The following is a 22,746-nucleotide window of genomic DNA, read 5'->3' as shown; positions in this document are numbered from 1 at the left end:
ACCACATCCTTCTCGTATTCAGAATATCCAGTAGGATCCCCAGTCCACAAGAACACGTACACTGACAGACTCGGGGGGGAAGAGCATGTGGAAGCCTCGTGTTTTCCCCAGCCAAGAGGGCTTGGCTGTGGGGCCATGGGACGTCCGTTCGGGTGCTGTCTGGATGTGGCTAACGAGTCTCCCTAGCCCTGATTAGGCCTGCCGTTACCCAGCCTCCGAAGCTATGCTATGATGCCCTGCCTGGCTGTCCTCAGACATGGGATGACAAGTGTTTGGAGGAGCAAGCCCCCTAATGAAAGCACGGAGGGGGGGGGGGGGGGGGGGGGAGTTGTCAAGAGAGAGAGAAAAAGAGAGGGAGAGACGAGAGATATTTGGAGTAGGGAGAGGCGGGGGGGGGGGGGCATCCTTCAGAGACGAGGTTGAGTTCCTACATGGGTTCATGAATATGTTGTAGGTTGCTTGCCGTTGTGGAACCAGGGAGGGGGTGGCGATGCCGGTCGGACCGGATGGTTCCATGACAGGCCCCTCTGAACGCCGCTGACAAACCAGTGGGGGAGATCTCAGAGAGGACCAGGGGAAGCGAGTGAACAGGCAGGATACAAGCCGCAGCCCTGGAAAACACAACGCGTGTGTCTTCTGCATGGGGAGATGTTTTCTCGACCTACATTTCACAACCACGTCCCAAACTATCCGGGGAATGTAGACACAGTCCGCGATAAAATGCATACATGCAAGCAGCGAATCTGGGTGTCTCCGACGTGCTGCCTGAGGAGTCGGCCGCACCATCTGTACTACACCCTTGCTAAGAATTGCATCATTCTGTTAGGTTGCATTGCCAGGTGAGTGAGATATCTCCCTCACGCGGTCCCTCTGTCGAGCGTGCAGAGTGGGGGAGGGAGGACGACAGACTGGAAGAGGCAGAACTAATGGGATCCGAAGCAGGAAGTGTTGATTTGATCAATCATTTCTTGGCGGCGCGGCGACGAGCGTCCCTGCTCTAAGCGTTGCTGACCCCCCGGCGCGACGGCATGTGATAATAAAATGCGCTGCAAGACGCCGCACGCATCCTGATCTGGTGTCAGCCTGAATGGGGCTGGTGTTTCAAGGGGGGATAGCTGTGTGTGTGTGTGTGAACACGCACGCGTGTTTGGGGTGTGAGTAACGGCACACGTGTGGCTGAGTGCACATGTGCGCGGTGAGGGGGTGAGTGTATGTGTGCGTGCGTGTTGCATCTGGGCATCCATGCAAGAGGTGCTGACAGGCTCCGCGTCTAATCTACATATCAATTTCCTTCATTGGAATACAGCCCTCATTTGCCAATGGCGGTAATCATTAGCCGTTATCAGGGGAGAGAGGCCCTGGCTGTGCCCTAGTCTATCACTCTGGGTCACTGGTTCTGACGGTGAAAACGAAGACCCACCATTGGTTTCCGGATCGTGACACCTTGGTGATCATATCGCAAACTGCTGCTATGAAAAGAGGGTATGTGGAATCAGTTTTTACATTTGGGTTGCAGTGAACGAACACGCGGCGCCTTCGATATGTCAGCTGCACTTTCTAACAGCTGCTGCGGCGTGGTGTTTATTTTTCCGACGGAGATTCGACGGATATGACAAGTCAGGCAAGATGACGTGTTGTGTCATTTGTGTTGTAGCCCAGTCCTGCTGCTGGAACAGCTTGATCCAAGATGTTCTTGGAAAAGGATGAGCCAAAGGGGTAGAGGTCAAATGGGTGTCGTCCGTCAAAAATGTCACAATGACAATTTACCATAACTCTGTCGCATTCGGCGTCGAGCCATGAGAGGATGCTCTCCGCTGTCACTGTGATAGCTGGTGTCAAAACGACTTGTCTGAAAACCAAGTAAACAAGCAAAAAATGTATGAGTATGAGTTCATTTAGAAGGGCCACACTGGGTTCCAATGATGCCAGGACACGTTAATGCGCCAATAAACCCAGGCTCTCCCGAGCCTCATTTTCGAACTATGGTTACAGTTGCCGTGGGGATGTTCTTTCATATAGCTGTAACACAGGATATGAAATGAACATGGCACAGTGACTCCACAACTGCGAATCTAATTTCCTACTGTCAGATCGACAGCACCCTTTGAGAGGAACCATTGATGGTCACCGATACTGAACACACTCCCGCCATCATTCGCACCTCATATTCGCACCCCCCCCCCCACCACAAAAAAGAAATGGTCACACGATGAAAGAAATTCACTTGACAAGAAGTTCTGAAACCCTTTTCACACAAATCCATTCCAATCATGATCACCCAGGTGAGCTTGCCACTTCAATTAGACTCAAACAACCCAGGCCAAATCGGAGCAGCACCTCAGCTGGAGATATCCAAGTGTGGATGACGGAGCACACGCGTGAAGCCCCTCTGCATCGAAGCGGTTGACGCCCTCAAGATCCGGTGGAAAACACGTGAGACCAACGTCTACGACAAAGAGCCACTCCTTCACCCTCCATATCTCCGTATCTATCCATCCGGTTTGACTCTGTACAACTTTGCACTCCTGAAGATGAGTCGAGTCGGCGATCGGCTGCTCCTGGCTGGATCGCGCCAAACCTCCTTACGGAAACGTCTCAGCACATCGAGCTCATGTTTGTTCGCTCCCCTGCCTGCCGCTGCTATGTTCGCCGCCACGGCGATCCCTCTTCCGCGCAGCCCGGGATCTCTCACCGCCAAGGGGCCACAAATGGGATCGAACAGGTGTCACTTTAATTATGGTCCCTCTCATCCAAGTGTGGCGGAGCAGGCTTGGGGGACCGTGACTCTCTTAATTAACCCCACCGCTCAGGCTATTGAATCGCATCGACAGGCCAGCGCTGGGCCCGGGCGCGGATTGGTCGACAATATGTTCGCTTGTATATGACTCCCTGGCTTTTAATTACAAAAGCCCAGGGAGTGCGCCTGCTTGTCTTGTCCCCCCTCCCCCCCCCCCCCCGCCTTTCCCTCCCACTGGTTGGCACATCGGTTTCACATCTCTTTCGATGGCCCTCAGTCTGCTCTCTGGTCCCTCCGGGCTCCTGCAGCTTCAGAGCCCTCTTGACAGCCACAATCATCTGTTCCATCTCTAGGAAACGGGAAAATGGCAGAGCTAAAGGTTACAATGTTAGCTGGGGCCTCCTACTGCCAAGTAAACAGGAATGTTAAAGAGACAAGTTTGCAGACTCGGTATACTCGGTAGAAAGTTAGGATGATGAACTATTAATCAAGATCAACTGTGTTCCATTCTTGAAATTCCTTTTGATCACATACTGGTTTTTAATCATACTGTACTAGGTTTTTAATCATACTATTGTGAACTGCACAACTTCCATCTTGAATGTTGCTTTGTGCTCGTCAAGATGTCTGCTCAGCATTTCATCATTCTAGTCCATCGACAGTAAAACACAGATTCCTCTCAAGAACAACTACATCGACCAGTACAGGTACAGGTCAAATCTGAACATACTGCGGTTTTAGCATCCCTGACGAGTTTTTTCTCTCTTTTCAATTCTTCATCTCAGATGGAATCGTAAAATGTGCGACTGCGGTCAATGTGGATTGGCTAACCCCACCCACTCCTCTGTATAAGTACAAACCACTAGCTTTTTCGTTGACATAGCTGGTAGTGGTCGCGTTTCCAGAGTGGGTGGGCATGAGTTCCAGAGTCCAGTGATGGGCGGTGTGTGTGTGTGTGCCTGCCAACGAACCTAGCGTGGTCACATCTGTTACACGACACGCAATGCATAGGTCTGGTTAGGTCTGTCACACCATCTGTTCGCTTACAGATTATGAACCTCCTTTGTGCTTGATAGACGTCCGGTAGCAATCTGAGATCAAAAAAGACAAAAATACGAATTCTGACCGAATTTGTGTTAAATGTTCCGCTTGTTTTGAGTTGACGGAGAGACAGATCAATTTGAAAAGTTACTTTGATGTCAAAGCTTCTAACCTTAGACAAAATGGTCTGTCTGGCTTCAATCAAGCAACGTACACATACAGCTCCTGGTATTGATTGCTTTTCAGCCAGACTGCAATACAATTCAAGCTTGGTGAAACTGGTTGTTTTTTGTCTTCATTTGGCTACTGAGGGTGGTGTGTGTGTGTGTGTGTGTATGTGTGTGTGTGTGTGTATTTGTGTGTGCGGGTATGTGTGTGTGTGTATGTGTGTGTGTATGTGTGTGTTTGGGGGGGGGTGCTTTCACTAACACAAAGCAAGGTCAAAGCTAATGCACAAGAAACAATAGGGCATTCCACAAAACACATAGTAGTCTGGAACTGTTTAGCATAAAGCCCAAAAAGTGTTCTCAGTCACGCATAAGCATTCCCTCTCCTTGTGGATTATTAATTTGTACATCTTAACGACTTTTGTGTTTAACGTGCACATTTCTCGCCCTTTTCCCTCTCCCTCTCATTGTTATTCTAAGACCACAAGTAGGTTATATTGAGTTTTGGGGGAGCATTTGACTCGACAGGCATCACTACCACTTTTCAATAAAACCACATGCTTCTGGGCTGAAATTTGCTACTGAGCAGGTGTCTGACAGTGTCACTTCAAATATATTGGATTGGGTGAGTTTTGTGTGTGTCTGTGTGTGTGCTTGTGTGTGAGAGAGAGAGAGAGAGAGAGAGAGAGAGAGAGAGAGAGAGAGAGAGAGAGAGAGAGAGAGAGAGAGAGAGAGAGAGAGAGAGGGAGAGGGAGAGGGAGAGGGAGAGGGAGAGGGAGACGGACAGACGGACAGACGGACAGACGGACAGACGGACAGACGGACAGACGGACAGACGGACAGACGGACAGACGGACAGACAGAAAGACACTGACACATTTCAGTTCTTTCGGTGATGTGTTTCTACTGTAGGTTTGCCTTGTATCTATGTTGGTTGTTTTGCACGTTCCAGCCTTGTCTTCTGTACACATGGACAAGAGATGTATTCTGCCTCCAGCACCACATCTTCACACACACTGTTTCACATATTCATCCACTGTATTTATGTTTGGCGTCCCACAGGCTGTACAGTCACCATGCTGCCTTGTTTACGGGGCTGGAATTCAATCAATGGCACCGTTTTTTGATCAGCATCCAATTTGTGAGCTCTTCACGACTCACCAGTGGATATTACAATCTATTGAGTTCAACAGGACCTTTCATCATCTGGACTTTTACTTGTGTGAGGGTGTGTGTGCGTGTGATGTGTGGTGCTGGGGGGGAATGAAGGAATGTAGCCTTGCTCTTATCGACACATCTCCTTCCCTCCCCCGCCCCCCTTTCTCTTCTCTTTGAGCTACCTGACTATACAGAGAAGATTGTCGACTGGCAGTGCGCGGAAAACTCATTTCTGAAAGGTCAACGGGGTAAGCAATGTTCAGAAAGAAGGCAACGCAGGAGGAATTTTCCTCTTAATGCTCCATCAAGGCCACAAGGCTGAAGCCCACTTTGAACACCGTCACCATCGGGCCCTGGAAGACAGTTGATTGGTCTATTCGTCAGTGGGAAGTGTAACTGCGTTATGAAGGATTTATGGTATGGCAACCTCTAGACAACAAAGAACATTATTGTTTCAATGGAAAGGTGTTTGCCATGTTTGAATACAACTTACGCTGAAGGCCAAACTGGCAATCATGTGGTATGGAAGATCTTAACGTGAGATGAGGCACAAGAACTCTTTGCGATACATTGCTGTTATTAACCCTGGGACAAAATGGAATTGATCGCACAGGTTGAATGTGTTTGCTATTTGTGGTTCTGTTTCACTGGAGGAGAGCAGTGGAGCTCTTTATCAGTAGTCTGGAAGGAACAGCATGCTCTTGTTAAAGCACAGGGGAACAGTGGGCCCTTTGGTTCTGCAACAACCGTGATTGCTGTGACTCTTTTCAGTCATCGACAGCCTCTGAACAGGTGCACCCACTCTTATTTGAATATGCTAATAGCACCTCTCTCATTTTGGCTCGGGAATGAGGTGCTTAAGAGCGGAACGAACGGCATCTTGAAACGTTAAAGAGGACTTAATGACAATAACGTCTTCGGCATTATGCTGACGCAATCCGCCTCTTTTGCCAGTCCGGTGATGATCATTTGCACGTGGTCTTCTATCAAAACATCGTTCGAGGTGCAAATACAAGATGTAGACATTGCTGAAGACCCCAACCCCCCGAAAAAAAGAAAGAAGCAAAAAACGAAACTACAACAACAAAACTATGCACTACACATGTCTGACATGCGTGTGTGATTAATTCCATGCACATCAGAAAAAAGGTTAAGGCAATTAATTATCAAAGGCAGTGGTAAAAAAAATGAACTAAGAATTTCAAAAAGGAAACGGTAAATAATGTGCAGAAAAACCCAAAGTGATTATCTTGACCTCCTGTAACTCCTCAAGAGCATCTTCTTGCTATTACAGTCTTCTAATTAGACTTAATTAGAGGTGTTTCTTAAATAATCTAATTTGCCAAGGTGATCAGGCATGACATTTCACAAACTATAATACATTTAACAGTACCTAACCGCACACCCATAACGCTTGTAAAATTTTACATTTAGTCATTTAGCAGACGCTCTTATCCAGAGCAACTTACGGTAAGTACAGGGACATTCCCCCAAGGCAAGTAGGGTGAAGTGCCTTACCCAAGGACACAACGTCATTTAGCACTGCCGGGAATCGAACCAGCGACCTTCTGATTACCAGCCCGATTCCCTAACCCACAGCCACCTGACTCCCGTTGCCTGCCTCGCATTCACACATGCGCTGAGAGAGCTGCCATGCAATAGCCTGCCCATCAGGAGCAACTTGGGGTTCAGTGTCTTGCTCAAGGACACTTCGACAGGAGGAGTCGGGGATAGGACCGCCAATCTGTGATTAGTGTGTGACCCTCTCCACCCCTTGGGCCACGCCTGCCTCAAGTAATACACGAGTCACATTTGGAATAGAAAAAAACACAAGACATGTTTGCAGGCTGGCAGCAGGTGTATGATGATTCACAATGGATTTACTGATTAAGCTTAAGAACCTCACATACTGCATGGATTCAGAATCATATGATTTGATACTATTGTAGCCAACACAAGCTATTATGCAGAAACCTGTGATTGGCTATGTTCCTCGTCTCCATTGTATAAACAATGAAAGCAATCATTTTAAGGATTGACCACAGGGGGGCAGTAGTTAATCACAATGTTCTGAGGGACATCAACATACCCTTAACATGTTAATGACTAGCATTTAGTCATACTTATCCAAGGTTCTTCAATGTCTCTCACTCATCTTTGATGTCTGATGTTTGTCATAGTTTCAGATTCACCCCTAAGCTTACATTTTCAAGATCCCAGACCTCCTGTGTATTTAGCCTTGGTAACAGTGGCTGAGCCCGCCTAAAGGTCTGATCCTAGAATTGCCCCTGCTTGGTAACACCAGACAATTCCACATGATTATAGCTTACCTTGTCTCTGATGAGCCAGGCCACAGCCCCTTCCTGTATTGTTAACAATGTGACCGTTTCCTCTTCCCCCCTGAATTGAGGCCAGTCTGTCATAGTTAGCATTGTGTCACCAAATGTAACAGCTTTCTAACACGATTGGTTCACATCATACTAGCCGTGAAAAGGTTGTAAAGGGCTGTTCCGCCTTTTAAGGGAGATGAGTCATTGCAGCTGGAGCCGAAGCTGTCTTGACCAAGGCCTCTGCCACGCTTACCCCTGACCCCCCTATTGTCAGTAACTCACAAACTCCCATATGTGGCACAATTAGAACATGATTACACCCTCTGTTGGGCCTTGTTGCTCAAGGCTTGACGGCTGACAGAGAGAGAGAGAGAGCCCATAGCCTCAAATCTGTCTTGCTTCCTCGAACAGGGCCCTTACACATCTCCCTCTTTGAAAGCGTGGCTCCTTTGACCCATTTAGTGGCCGACACACACAAACACACACACACAGTGCCCCCATCCTCCTCACCAAGCGGGCAGAGCCACGCCGCCGTGAGTCACGTCAGTGCCAACAGCTGTGCAGCAGGCGCCATGTGGGCACTCATCTGCCCCAGCGCAGCGACGGGGGGGGAAGAAGTGGCTTGATGTGGCACGTCAGTCCCAACCCAGCCACCCCGATATTCTCCTCCTTGCGCTGCCCTCCTCATTCTCCTTATCGCGGGGCTCTCTCTCTGAGTGGAAGCATCTGGCCCTGTCCCTGGCTGTCACCTCCAGTCTGGGATGTGTTGAGCAGTGATAGGTTTGCATCGCACTCTTCAGTCCCTGTGTAGCACCGTTCTCCCAGCCTCCGTCTGCCTCTCTCCCTCCGACCGGACATGTTTCAGCGCTCTTACAGCACTCCCTCCTCAACAGATAAGGTTGCGGTGATCTAGCAGTCAGTTAGCACGTTTATAAGATGCTTTGAGTTCTGAGGACTTATGGGTGACTTTCTGCGGTCTACTGATTCGCATTTATGCCGTGCAACACCTGACTGAAATATATTGGTATTAAGTTGGTTTTGAACCGTTTTGTAGGCATACAGCCTGCCATGGTTTCTGTTGACATTAATTTTTTCTCGTTTTGCTATTGAGAGAAGTGCCGAATTATTTTCTATTGACATATGTACACAGGGACTCCGCCAAAAATGTTGGGCCCCATTGAAAAAAAAAGGTTAGAATTTCTATTAGTCTTTCTGTTTTTTTGGGGGGCCCCTGTCCCCCCTATATAGCGCCCCTGTATGTACAGATTAGTTCCCAACAAGATCCGGTTCTCAGATTTATGAATCCGACTTTTGCATGTGTCAGTGATATACACGTTTATGCATTTAGTGACACTCTCCAAAATGCCTTGACGAAATTTGAGAGCAGCCTACGTAAGTCCGATTAAAGGACCAGCGCAAGGATAGGAACACACTCCAAATGTCACGTCCGTTGGCTGTTCCATTTGTTTTGAATGCACTCGAAATGAAAAGCAATTTGAGGAAGTCAACCTTTAGAGAGGGCTTTCGCTGTTGAAGTGCAAACGAAAACTTAATTAGGAAAAGGATAATTGTCGACTGCGCAGTTTCCTTTTTACGATTGGCTAAGTCACATTGCGAGCACTTCCTCATGCAAAGTGCGCGACGTCGCACGTCGACATTTACAAAATGTCAATACATCCGCGGACAGTAAATGTATAAGTAAACTATGTCAAGAAGCTGCATCTGGCACATCAGTCCCTGCAGGTGATTAACCGGTAGACACTTTTTTTCTAGCATGCTTGGCGAGTTTGTGTTGACTAATGTATGTCCAAATTGAACAATAGGAAGGTCTGAACCACCCCACTCCAGTCCCAGAGCCTTGTCGAATTCAGGTTGCATGATGGAAAATGTAATTAATTGAATATCTGCCACACTTCAGAAATTGCAATTGCCGTTTTTGAACTTTGCTCCAAAAATGGTGTATCGATTTAATTTGTTTTTCTAATTTCATATGCCGAGGACAATGCATTATTATGTTGAAAATGGCCCCTGAAATCAATTTAGCAGGGAATCACGCCATGAAGAATGAAGCCGGTTCAATACTGCTTTTCACTCAAACTTTGAGAAACAATTATAATGATGAAGGCCTAATAATGTAGGTTATTTTCTCTTGCTGCCACAGACACAGCAGACTAAAGATCATTCCTTCTGAAGGACGCATCCTCACAACATCACATCCTCTGGCCCAAACAGTAGGCTGGTAATTAACACTCCAATAAGCTGAGCTAATGTTTGATCAATCAATACTGTCCATAGTGTGAGTTAAGTCAACGAAGCTGGAACAAACAGGCTGGAAAACCCTTAAACTAGAGAAAGGTCATCGGATCAATAATCCATTTAAAATCTTCCCAGAAATTCACTCTCCAGTCGTCTTGTAATCACGAGTGGAGATTTATTTATCTATTCCTAACATCCAATCCACAGTCCCTGGGTAAAAAATGTGTGCAGACGTACTGCCACAGTCAATTTTCTGTGCCCTCGCAAGGTAAAAAAAAGAGAATCTACTACAACTGGTTTATAGTCAAACTGTGTAAAAACACATTGCGATGTATGTACTTGGAACAAATATGGCAGCTGTTCATAACCATTTCAATATGTTTCTCCCAGTCCTGTCATTGTGTGTCAACCAAATTATATTGATGGCTTTCCTACATTGAGGAGGTTGGTTTGATCTAGTCTGGCTACAAAAGTGGCACTTATTTTCCTCCATCTATACCGAGACACCTGTAACCCCAATATCAATCTGCATCAAGTCATTTGTTGCCTGAAATAGTATGGAACAACTTTTAAGCAAGATATTTGATGTATGACTTTGAACAGGGCCTTGACAGATGTTTTGAAAAATGAGTCTGATACTGAAACAGCTGTCCTAACACAGCTGTTTTCAAAGGCTTTTCCAAAGACACTTGCGTCGGGTCTCAAACACATCCAAACGCACAGGCGTGGACACACACACATAAATAACTCCACAGGCTTCTCTGTTCATGCCGTCACTGACACGCTCGTGTTTTTCGGAGGAAGCAGCCTCTTTTGTCTCTTCAATAAACAATTCAATTAACATGGGGGGGGGGGGGTAAATGCATGCTTCGACTTCATCACACCCACCTTCTTCTCTCCTCTCTCTTGGCCTCTTCTCCCATGCCTTTTTCAATAGCTGTCTGTAAAAAAACACGGTAATGGAGTGCTCCAGCACATCGAGCACCGATTCTGCCATCCACTCCAATTTTGCGCCTTTTGTCAAATTGGATTTCAAATCCAATTATCAGCGAAGGTAATTCACCACCGAATCACCTGCTGCAGCCACTCATCTTGGTGTATACTCAGTCGTGTGTGGAGTGATCCTTCATCTCTGGGGTCGGGTGATAACCATTAGGAGCGTGGGCACAGCAAGTATCAGGGTGTAGAAGAGATCATGTATTGTCAGGATCCTGATTGATCCGGATTCTCTAATATTCAATATCAGATATAATAATGGAATTATTTCATAAAGATTCTAGGTTCATTCAAGAAAACATCATGTCTGTACACCGGCTTATGTAGACAACTGGAGACTCCTTGACGTTTATTGTAGATTCTCCATGTGAAGACAAAGGGTTTATACTGTGCTGTTGTAGTGCCCGTGGTTTAGTAGGAATCTTCCCCATATGTGCAAAAACAACAAGTGTTTCTTCTATTGTCTGGCTCTCTGATGTTGTGAATCGTCCTTGCTGTGTAAGTCTGAGCAGCGCCGCACTAACCAACACAAAGAAGCCTGTCTGACAGGACTTCAAGACAGCAGTTTGTGGTACGAGGGGGAGTATTCTTTGGTATGAACACGTGCCATCTCCCAGGTCTCATCCTCCCTGTCTGCTCTCTCTTAACTCATTATGTTTCTTTCATTCCAGATGGGGGGGAGAAACATCTGGAAGGACATTGAGAAAATGACTGTGCTTTGGAGCCCAGGGAGACCTCTTCTATTGCCCCAAATCACCAGACATCCTCCAACGGTTCACTTGACACATCAACTCATTTCCACTCATGCCAACAAAGCGAAGCAATGTGAAGTTGGAAAAAAGACAAGGTCAGACATCGCTTTTTTTGTATCTTTTTTTTTTCTTCCCCAAATATACAGAGCAAAAGCATCATAGTTTCACAGACCAGTACAGGTAAAATACAACTTTTTTTTCTTAGATAGAGGGCCACTGCGTGAAAATAGTGGTTTACCTGGTACAGTTGACATTTTCTTTACATAGCAGTATATATACGTTGTTGACTCACTATCTATAATGACTGTTTGAAACGTCCATGTATCTCTTTTGTTGCCATATTGTGTTGCTGGAGTACTAACAACATATTGATCAGTATAAAATAAAAAGATAATGTGGTTAAATAATTTACACTGTGAATGATCAGATTCCTTAACTCAACGTGCACCTTTACAGTGCATTCTGACTTCAATGGTAAATCCTCTCATTTAATGAAAGAAACTGCATCTCCCTTTTCAGCCACAGCAACATGTTTTGAATGACTGACATGATATAATTCCATCATTTTTACAAGAGAATTACCAACCAATCAGAGACTAGTCACATCCAATGTTTGCCTCCTTCGAGAAACAGCCCATATGGAAAACTGTCAGTCAATCAATCTTCAATTTTTCCTGTTAAAAAAATGAGTTCTGCATTCCTCTACTCCAGTGAACCAGATCCCTGTAAATGGATCCCGTGTTTCACAAGGGAGAGAACTGCGACCCCTTGCTGTCATATTGTCTGTGTTTATACATCTGTTTGGCCAAGGTGTAGTTTTACAAACCTGGCAACCAGGAGCAGATGCTGCCTCACACAGAGCTGCCGTCCTCAGGTGAGCCAGGCTGACTGGTGCCCACACGGGCTTTGATGCCTCCGCTCATCCCTTTGGGACTGGCATGGCACTGTGGTTACGCAGCTGTCCGTGGTAACAGGAGGCGGATGGGGGGGGGGGGGGGGGGGGGGGTTGGGGTTGCCAGGTTGGCATATCAATTATTCATCCATGCAGTGTTGGGTGTTCTGCTCTGGGAATAGCATTCTGTTCGGATGAATGGACGTGTAGCATCAAGAAGAACACAGACAGAGGACCTGCACGATCTTTAGAGAAACAGCCTGATCTTATCCCCCTGAAGGGTTTGGAGAACAGGGCTGTCAATCTCATCTCTCAATAGACCAGCTTTCTATAAGCGATACTTTGGGGGACAACATTATTGTGATAGATGTTACCAACTTTCCATAACTCTTGTTTCTGCACTACTGGTGCAGAACACCCAAAGTAGGCTTCCAAAACCAAAATGATAGAAACAGGTTTTTTTCTGGAAGAGAGGAACCAGCTACGGTTCCAAATGTTGTTTTTTTCAACTGATACGCAAATACACTCTTCACCTCTTGACCACTTCCTTTGCCCCATCCCTTCAGCCACTTAGCTTGTAGCCTTTGACTCTCCAATGAAGCATTTCCCCCCCACAAAGAGAAACCTGTAAACCAACCGCTATTTTTCAAAGACGAGCTAGGTCGAGGATGCCAATGAAAGTTTGAGCAGAAAAAAAGAAGCACTGTAAGAAAAACAAAAAACAAAGAAGAAAAGAAAGACAAATAAATGATTGTCTGTCTGTACAATATTGATGGCGAGGGGATTTGTTGTCCTCCAATACACTGAAACTGACTGAGAAAAAGAAATAACAGCAAAATTATATACAGAGAGCGTTAGAGATTTATATACAGAGTGCTAAGCGCCAAGCAGGATTATCAGCATTGAAACAGACCTGTTTGTATTTAAGCCGTACAATGGGCGCCAATCCATTTGTAAAATTACAGTCAAAAGCACCACCACTCAAGTAGAAAACCCCATTGAAATGCCTCAAATATAATCATATGTAAAGTGCTAACAGCAACAACTTGCTTGCTTTTCTTAAAGATGTATTTCCCTTGTGTTTCGGACACAACAACAAGCATTGTTTCAGCGAGTTTCTGCCGGACGAACACATCACCCAAGTTATCCACGGCAGTACTGTATTGTACATGGATCTGTAGGCCAAGCAGTCGAAAGGCTATACTATAGCATAAAATACTAGAAGGGTGTTCCGTTTTAGATTCAATTTTCCACAAATGACATCATCATTGCTACTCTGAATCTGCTATTAAGTACATAATAGTGTATTACTGTTAAAGAAAACCCCTAGAAATTGCCTTTTTCCTGGCACTATAGCCTTTAGCCTTCTAATGCTTGATCAAATACAGGTCAATTTGATGCTGTAAAGCCAGGTCTGACCAGACACTGAAGCCCACAAGCAAATGGCTTTTATAGGCTGCTAATGGCTCAATGTGATGATGTAACACATGATGTAATTGCCGGGGTGACCTGCAGACAAATGATCGGAATAATAGAGAGGCAAAAGAAAAGCCCTTGAGATGTGAAGCTTATCTAGCCTGCTACACACATCCATAGAGGAGACCTGCACAGGAACTTTACTTAAGCTTAGAAAACGCGGAACCTGTTCATCGTTTCCCAATTTTGTGTTGTGACGTAGGGCGGCCTTTCAGTCATTGGATGGATCAAGAGATTTAACTGTCCCCTCTCTCGTTTCACCTCGGTTACTCGGCTGAGCCACAATTGTGATTGACATGCATGTGAGTCATTTTACTAAGTGGCCCAACGACTGTGCAGGGTTCTTAACAGTGGTGAGGTACTGTGACTCTACCGTACAAGTGCTTGTCTGATTACTGGGGGTTGGATGTTTTCTATGCGCTGTAATCTCTCCAACTAAAAATGACAACAAGCATGGCAAGAAGGTAGATACGCCCACTTAAAACAGCCAGCGTGTTTATAGCAGTTCAATGGCAACCACATGGACATTAAAAGGTTAAAGCAGGAAAAAAAAAAAACTTTTTTTACATCTTTCATCACAGAAAAAAAGGTTACAGTTTTATTGAAGCATCCCTTGTGTCACATGTTCTCAACAACGCATGGGAAAGCCGCATAATGAGCAAAAGTGGCGTGTTACATTTCGCTTTCCACAGGTAAACCTGTCCACGTGAATGGGCTGTTGATGACTATGCGTTGATGTGAGAGGCTTCACATTACACAGGGTGCAGAGTCAACGCCCGTTCCTCAGAGGCGGAGCCTAATATTCTGCAGTAACGTCAGGACAACGGAGTCACATCCCCGACGAGAACTCGTCCCGTACAGTTTCCGGAATCCAAAGTTTGTGTCTTTTTAAAATGTTTCGGTGTTTCGAAAAAAGTTGAACTCAAGGCAAGGAAAACGTGAGCAAAGTACTTTCCTGATAGTCCTCAAAACAGGCAAAATCAACCAGCAAAGGGAAAATAATGCAACGGAAAGGAAGATGCATAATGTACACTGATATTCTTCTATCTCAGAGTGGCAAACTGTGAAACAATGACTGAGTCTTTTCGGTTGAGATATCTGGCCCTCCTTATCTGCAAAGTACTGAGAGTTTTGTTCAGGGGAGGAGAAAAGACAGGCGTTGTTTAATTGTTTGGCAAGTGTGAAGGCAAATTCTTCCTCCACCCACTCAGGGGATCCAGTTAGATCAGTCAAGCTTAAATTCAGTGTTTGTGTGTGTGTGTGTATGTGTGTGTGTGTGTGTGTGTAGACGTTAGAGGGAAACAGGAAACACTTTGACAACTAACATACAGTACACAGCACATTCACTGGTGTGCTTGGATACTAAAAGAGAGCACCTTTTCCGGCAATCATTTCCTGTATTTGAGGGGCCTGTGCTGCTTCTTAACCAAATGGACTGAAAGTAAAAATGGCTGACTGAAGTAGGACAAACGTACTAAAGACACCAGTCGAAACTGCTTGATTGTCATGTAATATTCAACATTCCTTTCAAGGGCATCTAAGTCTTCGGCCAAATGATACTTTTTCTATCCAATTCAGCACATTAACCTTGTAGTTGATGGCAACTCTCGTCAGTGGCACTACTCTGGTTAGGTGCCAGGAACTTTTGAAAAGATCATCTATTTAGCAGTGGGGGAGAAAATGGACATAATGAGGGACATAAAGGCTTCTTGATCCAAAAGGTTGGACCATTAAGAAGTCTGAAGAGGCTGAAAGCTGAAGATAGCCATTTCCGGTTCTCCCACAAACACAGAACCTCTGGGGCGGGGGGGGGGGGGGGGTGTGTGTGTGAGGAAAGGCTTGTTACCCCATCTCGCACACACCCACACCCACACTTCCTCCAGGGGTCGGGTCAGACGTGTGTCTGCATGCGCTTCTGCAGCGGCCTGGTCAGGTCCGAGTTCTGGGACGAGGACTGGGAGTAGTGGGAGGAGGAGGAGGCGGCGGAGGCCTTGCTGTCCTTGTCGAACTGGACGTAGCCGTCCTGCTTGCTGTAGCTGCTCACGCTGCTGTCGCACTGCGTATCGAGGAAGGAGCTGGAGTCGCTCAGCGAGCCCCTCTGGAACTCGCGCTCGCACAGCTCGATGGAGCTGCTGCCCATGCCCAGCACAAAGCGCTGGCTGTAGTCGTACAGGCGGTTCGGGCCCGCGCCCAGCGTGGAGTAGATGTTGGTGAAGGACATACCCGTGGGGACCCGCTGCTTGCCCACCGTGCCCGTGGCGGCGGGGTTGCGCAGCTCCGCCGTCTGGTTTCCCGCCAGCGTGATGGTGGGTGTGTGGTGCTCCTTGAAGGTGTTGACGCTGTAGTAGCCGTTGGTGGGGTCCTGTTGGGTGGAGGAGCAACAGAAGACACAGTGGTTGGAAGTAGGCTCGATGACGGAGCAAGATAAAAACGACTGAAACTAAGTCCAGTTGCTTTTCGGTGTGGCAGCAGAGGATGTGGAATGCAGTGTATCCCCAGTGGGAAACAGACAAAGGAAAAGTTGAATTATCCCTTCATTTATATGTATTTATTCCATTCAAAGCTTAAGCGGTGTCAAGGTCAAACTGGCATTAATTACTATTCAAATGAGCAAATAAATAAGGAAGCAGCCTGTTGTGACTCACTAGCTAGATAGCTTGGAATTGCTAAAAGCTGTCTCCGAGCTTTGTTTTTTGATTTAGACAGAGTCAAGCCAAACCTTAAAATCATGTTATTCCCTAATTAAGCAAGCCTTGATGATTCACAATTTGGCACTCAACACGTCGCAAAAGTTCAGTCTCATTTTAATTGGACCCAAAACGGTTGTACATAACAAAAAAACACCCAAAGAAAAGGTGGCTACATTCGGTGGTTAAATGACTTCTGTAGCCATGGTTGCCAGCCTTGTTGTCTACAAATTCAGGCAAGGGCCTGTCCTGTTGCTATGCGTCCCACGTTGCCATAACGATTGGAGAATAGTGTTAAATGTCAAGCTCGGCGAGCAACAATGCCGAATCCCACAGGAGGAATGCTAATCAGCGCGGAAAAAAAGGACTCTCTACCATGACAACCTGAGACAATTCTCGTCATGTGCGTCATTATCAGACGACGGGGACTGTGTGGCCCTTATCTCGTCCCCGGTCCCCTCTGCTCTCTTCCCATACACTCTCATCAGCGTGGATCAAAAGAGCCGCGTCTGTAGGGAGCAGGTATGCTGGCAGCACAAGCAGGAATACTCCCTGGCTTTGGGGAGGAGGGGGGGGGGGGGGGGGTGTTAACATTCATTCTAACAATGGCATAAACAAATGGGACAAGATTTGCCATTCTCTCGCTGAAAGGCTTTTTTTGGTGAAACGCCGGAGTGAATCTCTGTGGACAACGTCCAGAATTGAGCTGTGTGTCTGGGTCGGGCAGTGCCGCGTTGCTGGGAGTCAGCTTTTGCACGGTCGGGGCCGGTGTTTGTGTGTTTGTCTCTTTCCTTTAGAGGTACAGTTCCATGGCAGACACTTCTCTAGATGTCATCGGTGTGTGCAAATGTGTGAGGTGTGGTTGTGGCAAGTCATTGTGCCATGAACTGCACGTGCGGTGACTTGTTTTAATTAAGAGATTTGCCACGGAGCTGAACCAGGAGGGGGGCACTAGTTAGGGACCACACACACACTGACACGTTTGCCTTCAGTTCAGCTACAGCTTATACCCCCCCCCCCCCCCCCCCCCCCCCATGAGGAACTGCTTCTCATGAAGCAAGATGGAGCCCATCAGGCTGCATAAGAAGGATGGCAAACGGGGTGGAATAACATTTTCATCCAGCTGTGCACGTAGGAGTGCTGTGCTGTGGTCACGACTACATCATGCAGTATATCTCTTGTTCATCAAGTCAGCCCATTCTCAGGGAGGTCTGATTGTCTTCATGCAGACAGGGTGAAACTCCTTGTAGCACCGCTTGTTTGCTTGTCTCCCAAACCATGGTGGATCCTCGGCACAAACAGATGAGAATTCTCTCGGTTAAGCATTGCTGATTGAGCACAGGCAATTGTAATGCTTGCGCGCCAACCTCTCACTTAATGTTAGTCCTATTAAAGTGCTATTCCATCGCTGTGCAGGGAATGTAAAGGCAATTACAGCAGAGAATGAGAAATGATTGGTTTTGGCTTAACACGTTTGGCCCCTTCTTAAATTTGTTTCCACTTCCTAAGCGGGTTTGATTGCAGAAATGGTGAACTCTCATTACAGACGTGCAACAATAAACTGCCGTTTGTCGAAGTGTGTCTGATGAATATTATGATTACACGATGACTCTCTGTCTGGCGGGGGGATTGCATTAACAGTGTTCGTCTGTCTAAATTAGGATTCTTGTGCCACGGCTATCCATCGACGTTCCTACCCAGATCCCTTTGAAGACACTCAAACTACATTGGGCTCGTGTTCTTTGCGTACTCTGGTGCATACCAACCCAGCTCATAACGCCTAAGTGAAGAGCTGCTTTCGAAGAAGTGTGTCGACGGAGTCTGCGTTCTTTTAGCATTCAACAGAACACTTTGGAGCTACGGGGCCCAAACGCTCCTTATTCCTTCCACCACCTTTGATGCTGATCAAACAAATCGAAATACCGCCTTAATTGGATTCATTTTGCCACAGGCCAAAGTCCCGATGACTGTACATGACCCCCATACCTCGTACCCGTCGTGAGTCCACCATTTTAAGATTTGAACCGAAGCTTTAGAAGTAACATACTTGTTTTGTTTTTCTTTCCGACTGACGTGATCCCAGCTTTCACCCACCCTGAAGGACCCTGCTTCATCCTCCCTGGAGCCCCTTTGCACCTGGTCTCCTCGCGCCTCACACCCCCCCGCCCCCATGCCCCCCCCCCACCTCTCGTCGTTTCTGAAGGCCGACCTTGATATGCTGGTACTCCTTCTCCTCCTCCTGCAGCACCTCCAGCTGCTTCAGCACCGACTCCTGCTGGAACTCTCCCCGCTCCACCTGCCAGCCAACCAGGAGAGAGAAAGAAAAAAAAAAGAACAAATCAGAACACGAGAGGATGCAGAATCTCAGCTTCTGTTAGTCGTCGGCAACACAGAGGTCAATATACAGCACTCAGAGCCAAGAGCTGGGGAATATTTTCTCCAAACCTTGTCAGGATATTCAGAAACGGTGGACTTTCACTGCAGGAAGGTGAATGTATAAATAATATATCTGTGAATCCAATTTGTGAAATGCAGATTAATACGGTATCTTGGCTTATTCTCCAACAACTACAGTATATTAACTCGGGCAAAGTGATATCCGGGAATGGGTTATGTAGGACCCTCCTGCTGAAAAACACTGCCTTGCCCTCAAGCCCATGACAGCACAGCATTTCTGCACTGCCAGAAATAGTCGGTTGGAATTTTGAATAGGAGTAACGACGAGGTGTAATTAAAACTCCCTCGGCCCCTCAAACACAAGATACGTTTCGGGTGCTACCGCTTCTCCAAAGAAAGAGGGTTCGCCCCGTTGCTAAATATAGGCCGTGATCACAGGGTATCGTTAAACACCTCTCCCCTAGTCCATTATTCATATTGTCGGAACTGCTTTTATGAATACCATCAGCGGAGATAATTAGCATTCATAAACTGTGACTATGAAGCGACCCATGGAAGTGGGAATGTTCGGTTGTGTCGTGTGTCGTCCCCCGGTCCCCCCCCCCTCTCACAGGAAGTCACATACTTTTAAATAGAAATACAGGAAACGGAAAAAGTAGGCGGGGACACTCACACTCACCATGAGCTGCTTCATGGCGGCGTGCTCCTCGTTCTCCCGGGCTGCGTTGTGGTCCTTGTGGACGATCTCCACGCGGATGTCGTTCTTGGCCGACACCACCCCTTTCAAATCTGGGGGACAAAAACCAGGACGTTATCGATGAATGGAAACTTGCGGAGAAAAGCCAATATTTACCAAGACCAACCCACGTCCACCCACTCGTCTCATACACAATAGACTTCAAAATCCCCCATGGTGTGCTTGTTGAAAGTCCCCGTATCTCAAACAATACACAGCAAGAGATGCATTAATCCACTTAGTTTTCTTTTTCTTATCTGCATACATAAGCGCATCTCACACAGTCCTTGACAGTACGGCGGCTCATTTGGGACAAATTCGGATGATACTGGCGTATAACAAAGTCTTACTTTCTGTTTTAATTTTGCTTGCAAGTTCTCTCTGGTGAGCACAGATGGAGACGGGCAGTGAGGGCATAACCAGGTGCGCATCCTCTGTGGTATACAACGACAACATGCTGAACACTGGTAAGGGGACTCGCACTTGAACGCAGCACAGTGTTGAGAGGAAAGCGCTAACGGGCTGACTAGCTCTGACCTGAGTCACTGTAATGAGTGGCGTCTGGAGCATGGAGCAGGATGAGGGGAAGGATTACAGAACAGTAGAATGACAGGGTGGCGCGAGAGCACTTGAACGTAACTCGGAACTGGAATGACAATGCATGAGGCAATACATCCTGGCTGTCTCTGTCTAGGAACCAATGCTTTGTTTTTGCAGTTGCGTTGCCATGCGAGCGTAGAAGCAGCTGGAAGGGTTACTCACTTCTCTGAGAGCGCGTACAGCAGAAGGCTCCGATGGTGCCCATGAGGACAATGAACGCCACAAAGGCGCCCACGGCCACGCCGATGATGACCGCCACCGGGAGAGACTCTGCGGGAGACAAAAGGACACGTCCTTCTACAATGACACATCGGAAAGACCACCCGTGCAACCACATACCAGCAAACACACCAAAAACAACAGTGCACAGACACAAACAGGGAAATACAAAAAACAGACATTGAGGAAAATACACAGACTGTGGACAAGTCTTGGAAAGGGATTGCGGCCGTCAAAACCTGTATCTGCACATCGGCAAAACTGACCGTCTTACTCAGACAGGCAGTTTGAATCCGACATAAGACTTGTAATAATTCTCCTTTCGGAAGACTCAAGTCATTCTCTTTCACGGAAGGGTTGACAATTATTTTCAGTGAGTGCTTAAGTGGCGATAGATGGGTAGTCTTTCAGTACGTTCGTTTCCGATGCTGCCTCTCTAATGAAGGCAGGAGCATCTTGTCTTTATTAATTACCACCTCTCTACCTTCAGCACAAAGCTACACCACAGTTCTGTTTTCTCATCAGTAATGCCTAGTTAATTTCGTCACTAATCACTGTCCCTTTTTTAAATAAAAAGCTATGCACCACCCGGAGTGAGGCTCAACTTTTTTCCCCTTTTTTAACTTTTGTTGAAAAGTTAAAAACAGTGCATCGAGAACTGAAGAAAAAAAAACAACCACCACAAGCATGTCTATGTTTATTAACCGACAATTGACCCAGCTGAGAGGTCTTCAATTCCGTATCTACTTGAGCGGTGGTTTCTCTTCGCGAGGAAAATTAATTTGCTTGGAATTTATTGTGCAATTATCATTTATAAATAAATACATCAAAAAAATACATGCCCAATGACCTTTGTAATTACCAAGGCTCTGGCTGTGTGCTGGCTGTTTCCAAGATTAGACACGCATTGTTCTAAATAGGTTCTTGGATGACAGGCACAGTGGTATCAGATGCATAGAAATGCATGTCGTAGCTGACGTGTTTCTCCGTGGCGCCTTATGCTTATATCCATATCTGCCATAGGTCGATAGTAACCCACTGGAACTCCTTCGACCTTACCAGCCTCCATACGCATCAGAGCTAACAGTAATACGCAAACACGCGTTCCGCTGCACACTTGCGCACGGCACACATCCAAGCACGGCCACGCACACACAAGTGCGCACGCACGCGCCACGCTCGTCTCGGCACCGCAGGGGGCCACAGGGGTCCGCTACACTACTCTAGGCTGGGCGGGCACACGTCAAAGAAGAGAAGGTGGAAACCTGGTCGAACCTTGGCTCCCACCTTGTTCCTTGAGCCGGATGATCTCGGTGTCGGAGCCGAAGCTGTTCCACGCCGTGCAGTTATAGATGGTCTGGAAGTCGGCCGGGACGATGTTGCTCATGGTGAGGGTGGAGATGACGCCCTCCTCGGTGGACACCGTCTCCACCGTGTAGCGGCCAGACGTCCCAGACTCCAGCACCGTCTCCTTCCACGACCAGGCCTGGAGCCAGGGAGTTACACCACATGGTGAGTGTTCCTTAATGATTCCCTCATAATTACCAGTTATAGAACAATCATGATTACCAGTTAGATACCAGTCATGATTAGCAGTTACGTAAATATCAGTCCCGATTTCCAGTTATAGAACAGTCATGATTACCAGTTATATAACAGTCATGATTACCAGTTATATAACAGTCATGATTAACTTTTAAATACGGCAAGTTTTGTAAAAAAAAAAACGATTGCACTTCTCATTCAAAGAAGTGTAAGTCCAAATGAGGAGCTTTACCAAGTACACTGAACTTAACCTAAAAGTCATACCCTGAATTGTAATACTGTGGCCTAGGGGACTGAGGTCTCTGAACCCTTTGTGTATATAGACCTATTGACGAGTGATGAACAGGAAATCCTGCTCAGATCCCTCTAAGCCCTGCAGAGCTTCTGCTGTCAGTTCAGAACCTCCCATCAAATCAACAGAATATTAATTATGCAGCTAGTTGGGGCTGGGCACCAAAACACAAAACGCACATTAGCACACGCAGCATGGAAATCACACACACACACACACACACGCACACACACACGCAAAACAAACAGACACGCGTACAAACACACGCATTCCCACAGCTTATACTGAAACTTGAGAGGGCTCCACGCTAGCTCGGCTGTTTATCTAAGGGCCATAAATCTTAATGGGATCTGTGCTAACAGAAGCATGCATTCAATGAGAAATGAAGGGGTCTAAGCCCGCTATGCTCCATACCCTTCATGCAAAAACAAATGACTTGGAATGGCATTCTATCCATTCAAATGA

General features: G+C 46.7%; 1 protein-coding gene and 1 long non-coding RNA gene across 2 annotated transcripts in view; one reads left to right on the top strand and one right to left on the bottom strand.

The window, feature by feature from the left end:
- Positions 1-8,881: 8,881 nt before the first annotated feature.
- The window catches only part of LOC124478335, a 39,177-nt gene continuing 25,312 nt past the window's right edge, over positions 8,882-22,746 (top strand). The window contains exons 1-2 of the long non-coding RNA XR_006957224.1: positions 8,882-9,176; positions 11,357-11,532. This is a non-coding gene — a long non-coding RNA (uncharacterized LOC124478335). The remainder of the gene's footprint in view (positions 9,177-11,356; positions 11,533-22,746) is intronic.
- The window catches only part of kirrel3b (kirre like nephrin family adhesion molecule 3b), a 48,810-nt gene continuing 41,715 nt past the window's right edge, over positions 15,652-22,746 (bottom strand). The window contains 5 exon segments of the mRNA XM_047036588.1: positions 15,652-16,167; positions 18,702-18,788; positions 19,569-19,678; positions 20,388-20,495; positions 21,732-21,930. Coding sequence (XP_046892544.1) covers positions 15,697-16,167; positions 18,702-18,788; positions 19,569-19,678; positions 20,388-20,495; positions 21,732-21,930 — 975 coding nt within the window. The 3' untranslated portion in view covers positions 15,652-15,696.

The sequence above is a fragment of the Hypomesus transpacificus genome, chromosome 15 (assembly GCF_021917145.1).
Source record: "Hypomesus transpacificus isolate Combined female chromosome 15, fHypTra1, whole genome shotgun sequence".
Classification (NCBI taxonomy): domain Eukaryota; kingdom Metazoa; phylum Chordata; class Actinopteri; order Osmeriformes; family Osmeridae; genus Hypomesus; species Hypomesus transpacificus.
The sequence above is the reverse complement of the archived record's forward strand: the minus strand, read 5'-3'. Positions and strand labels throughout refer to the sequence as shown.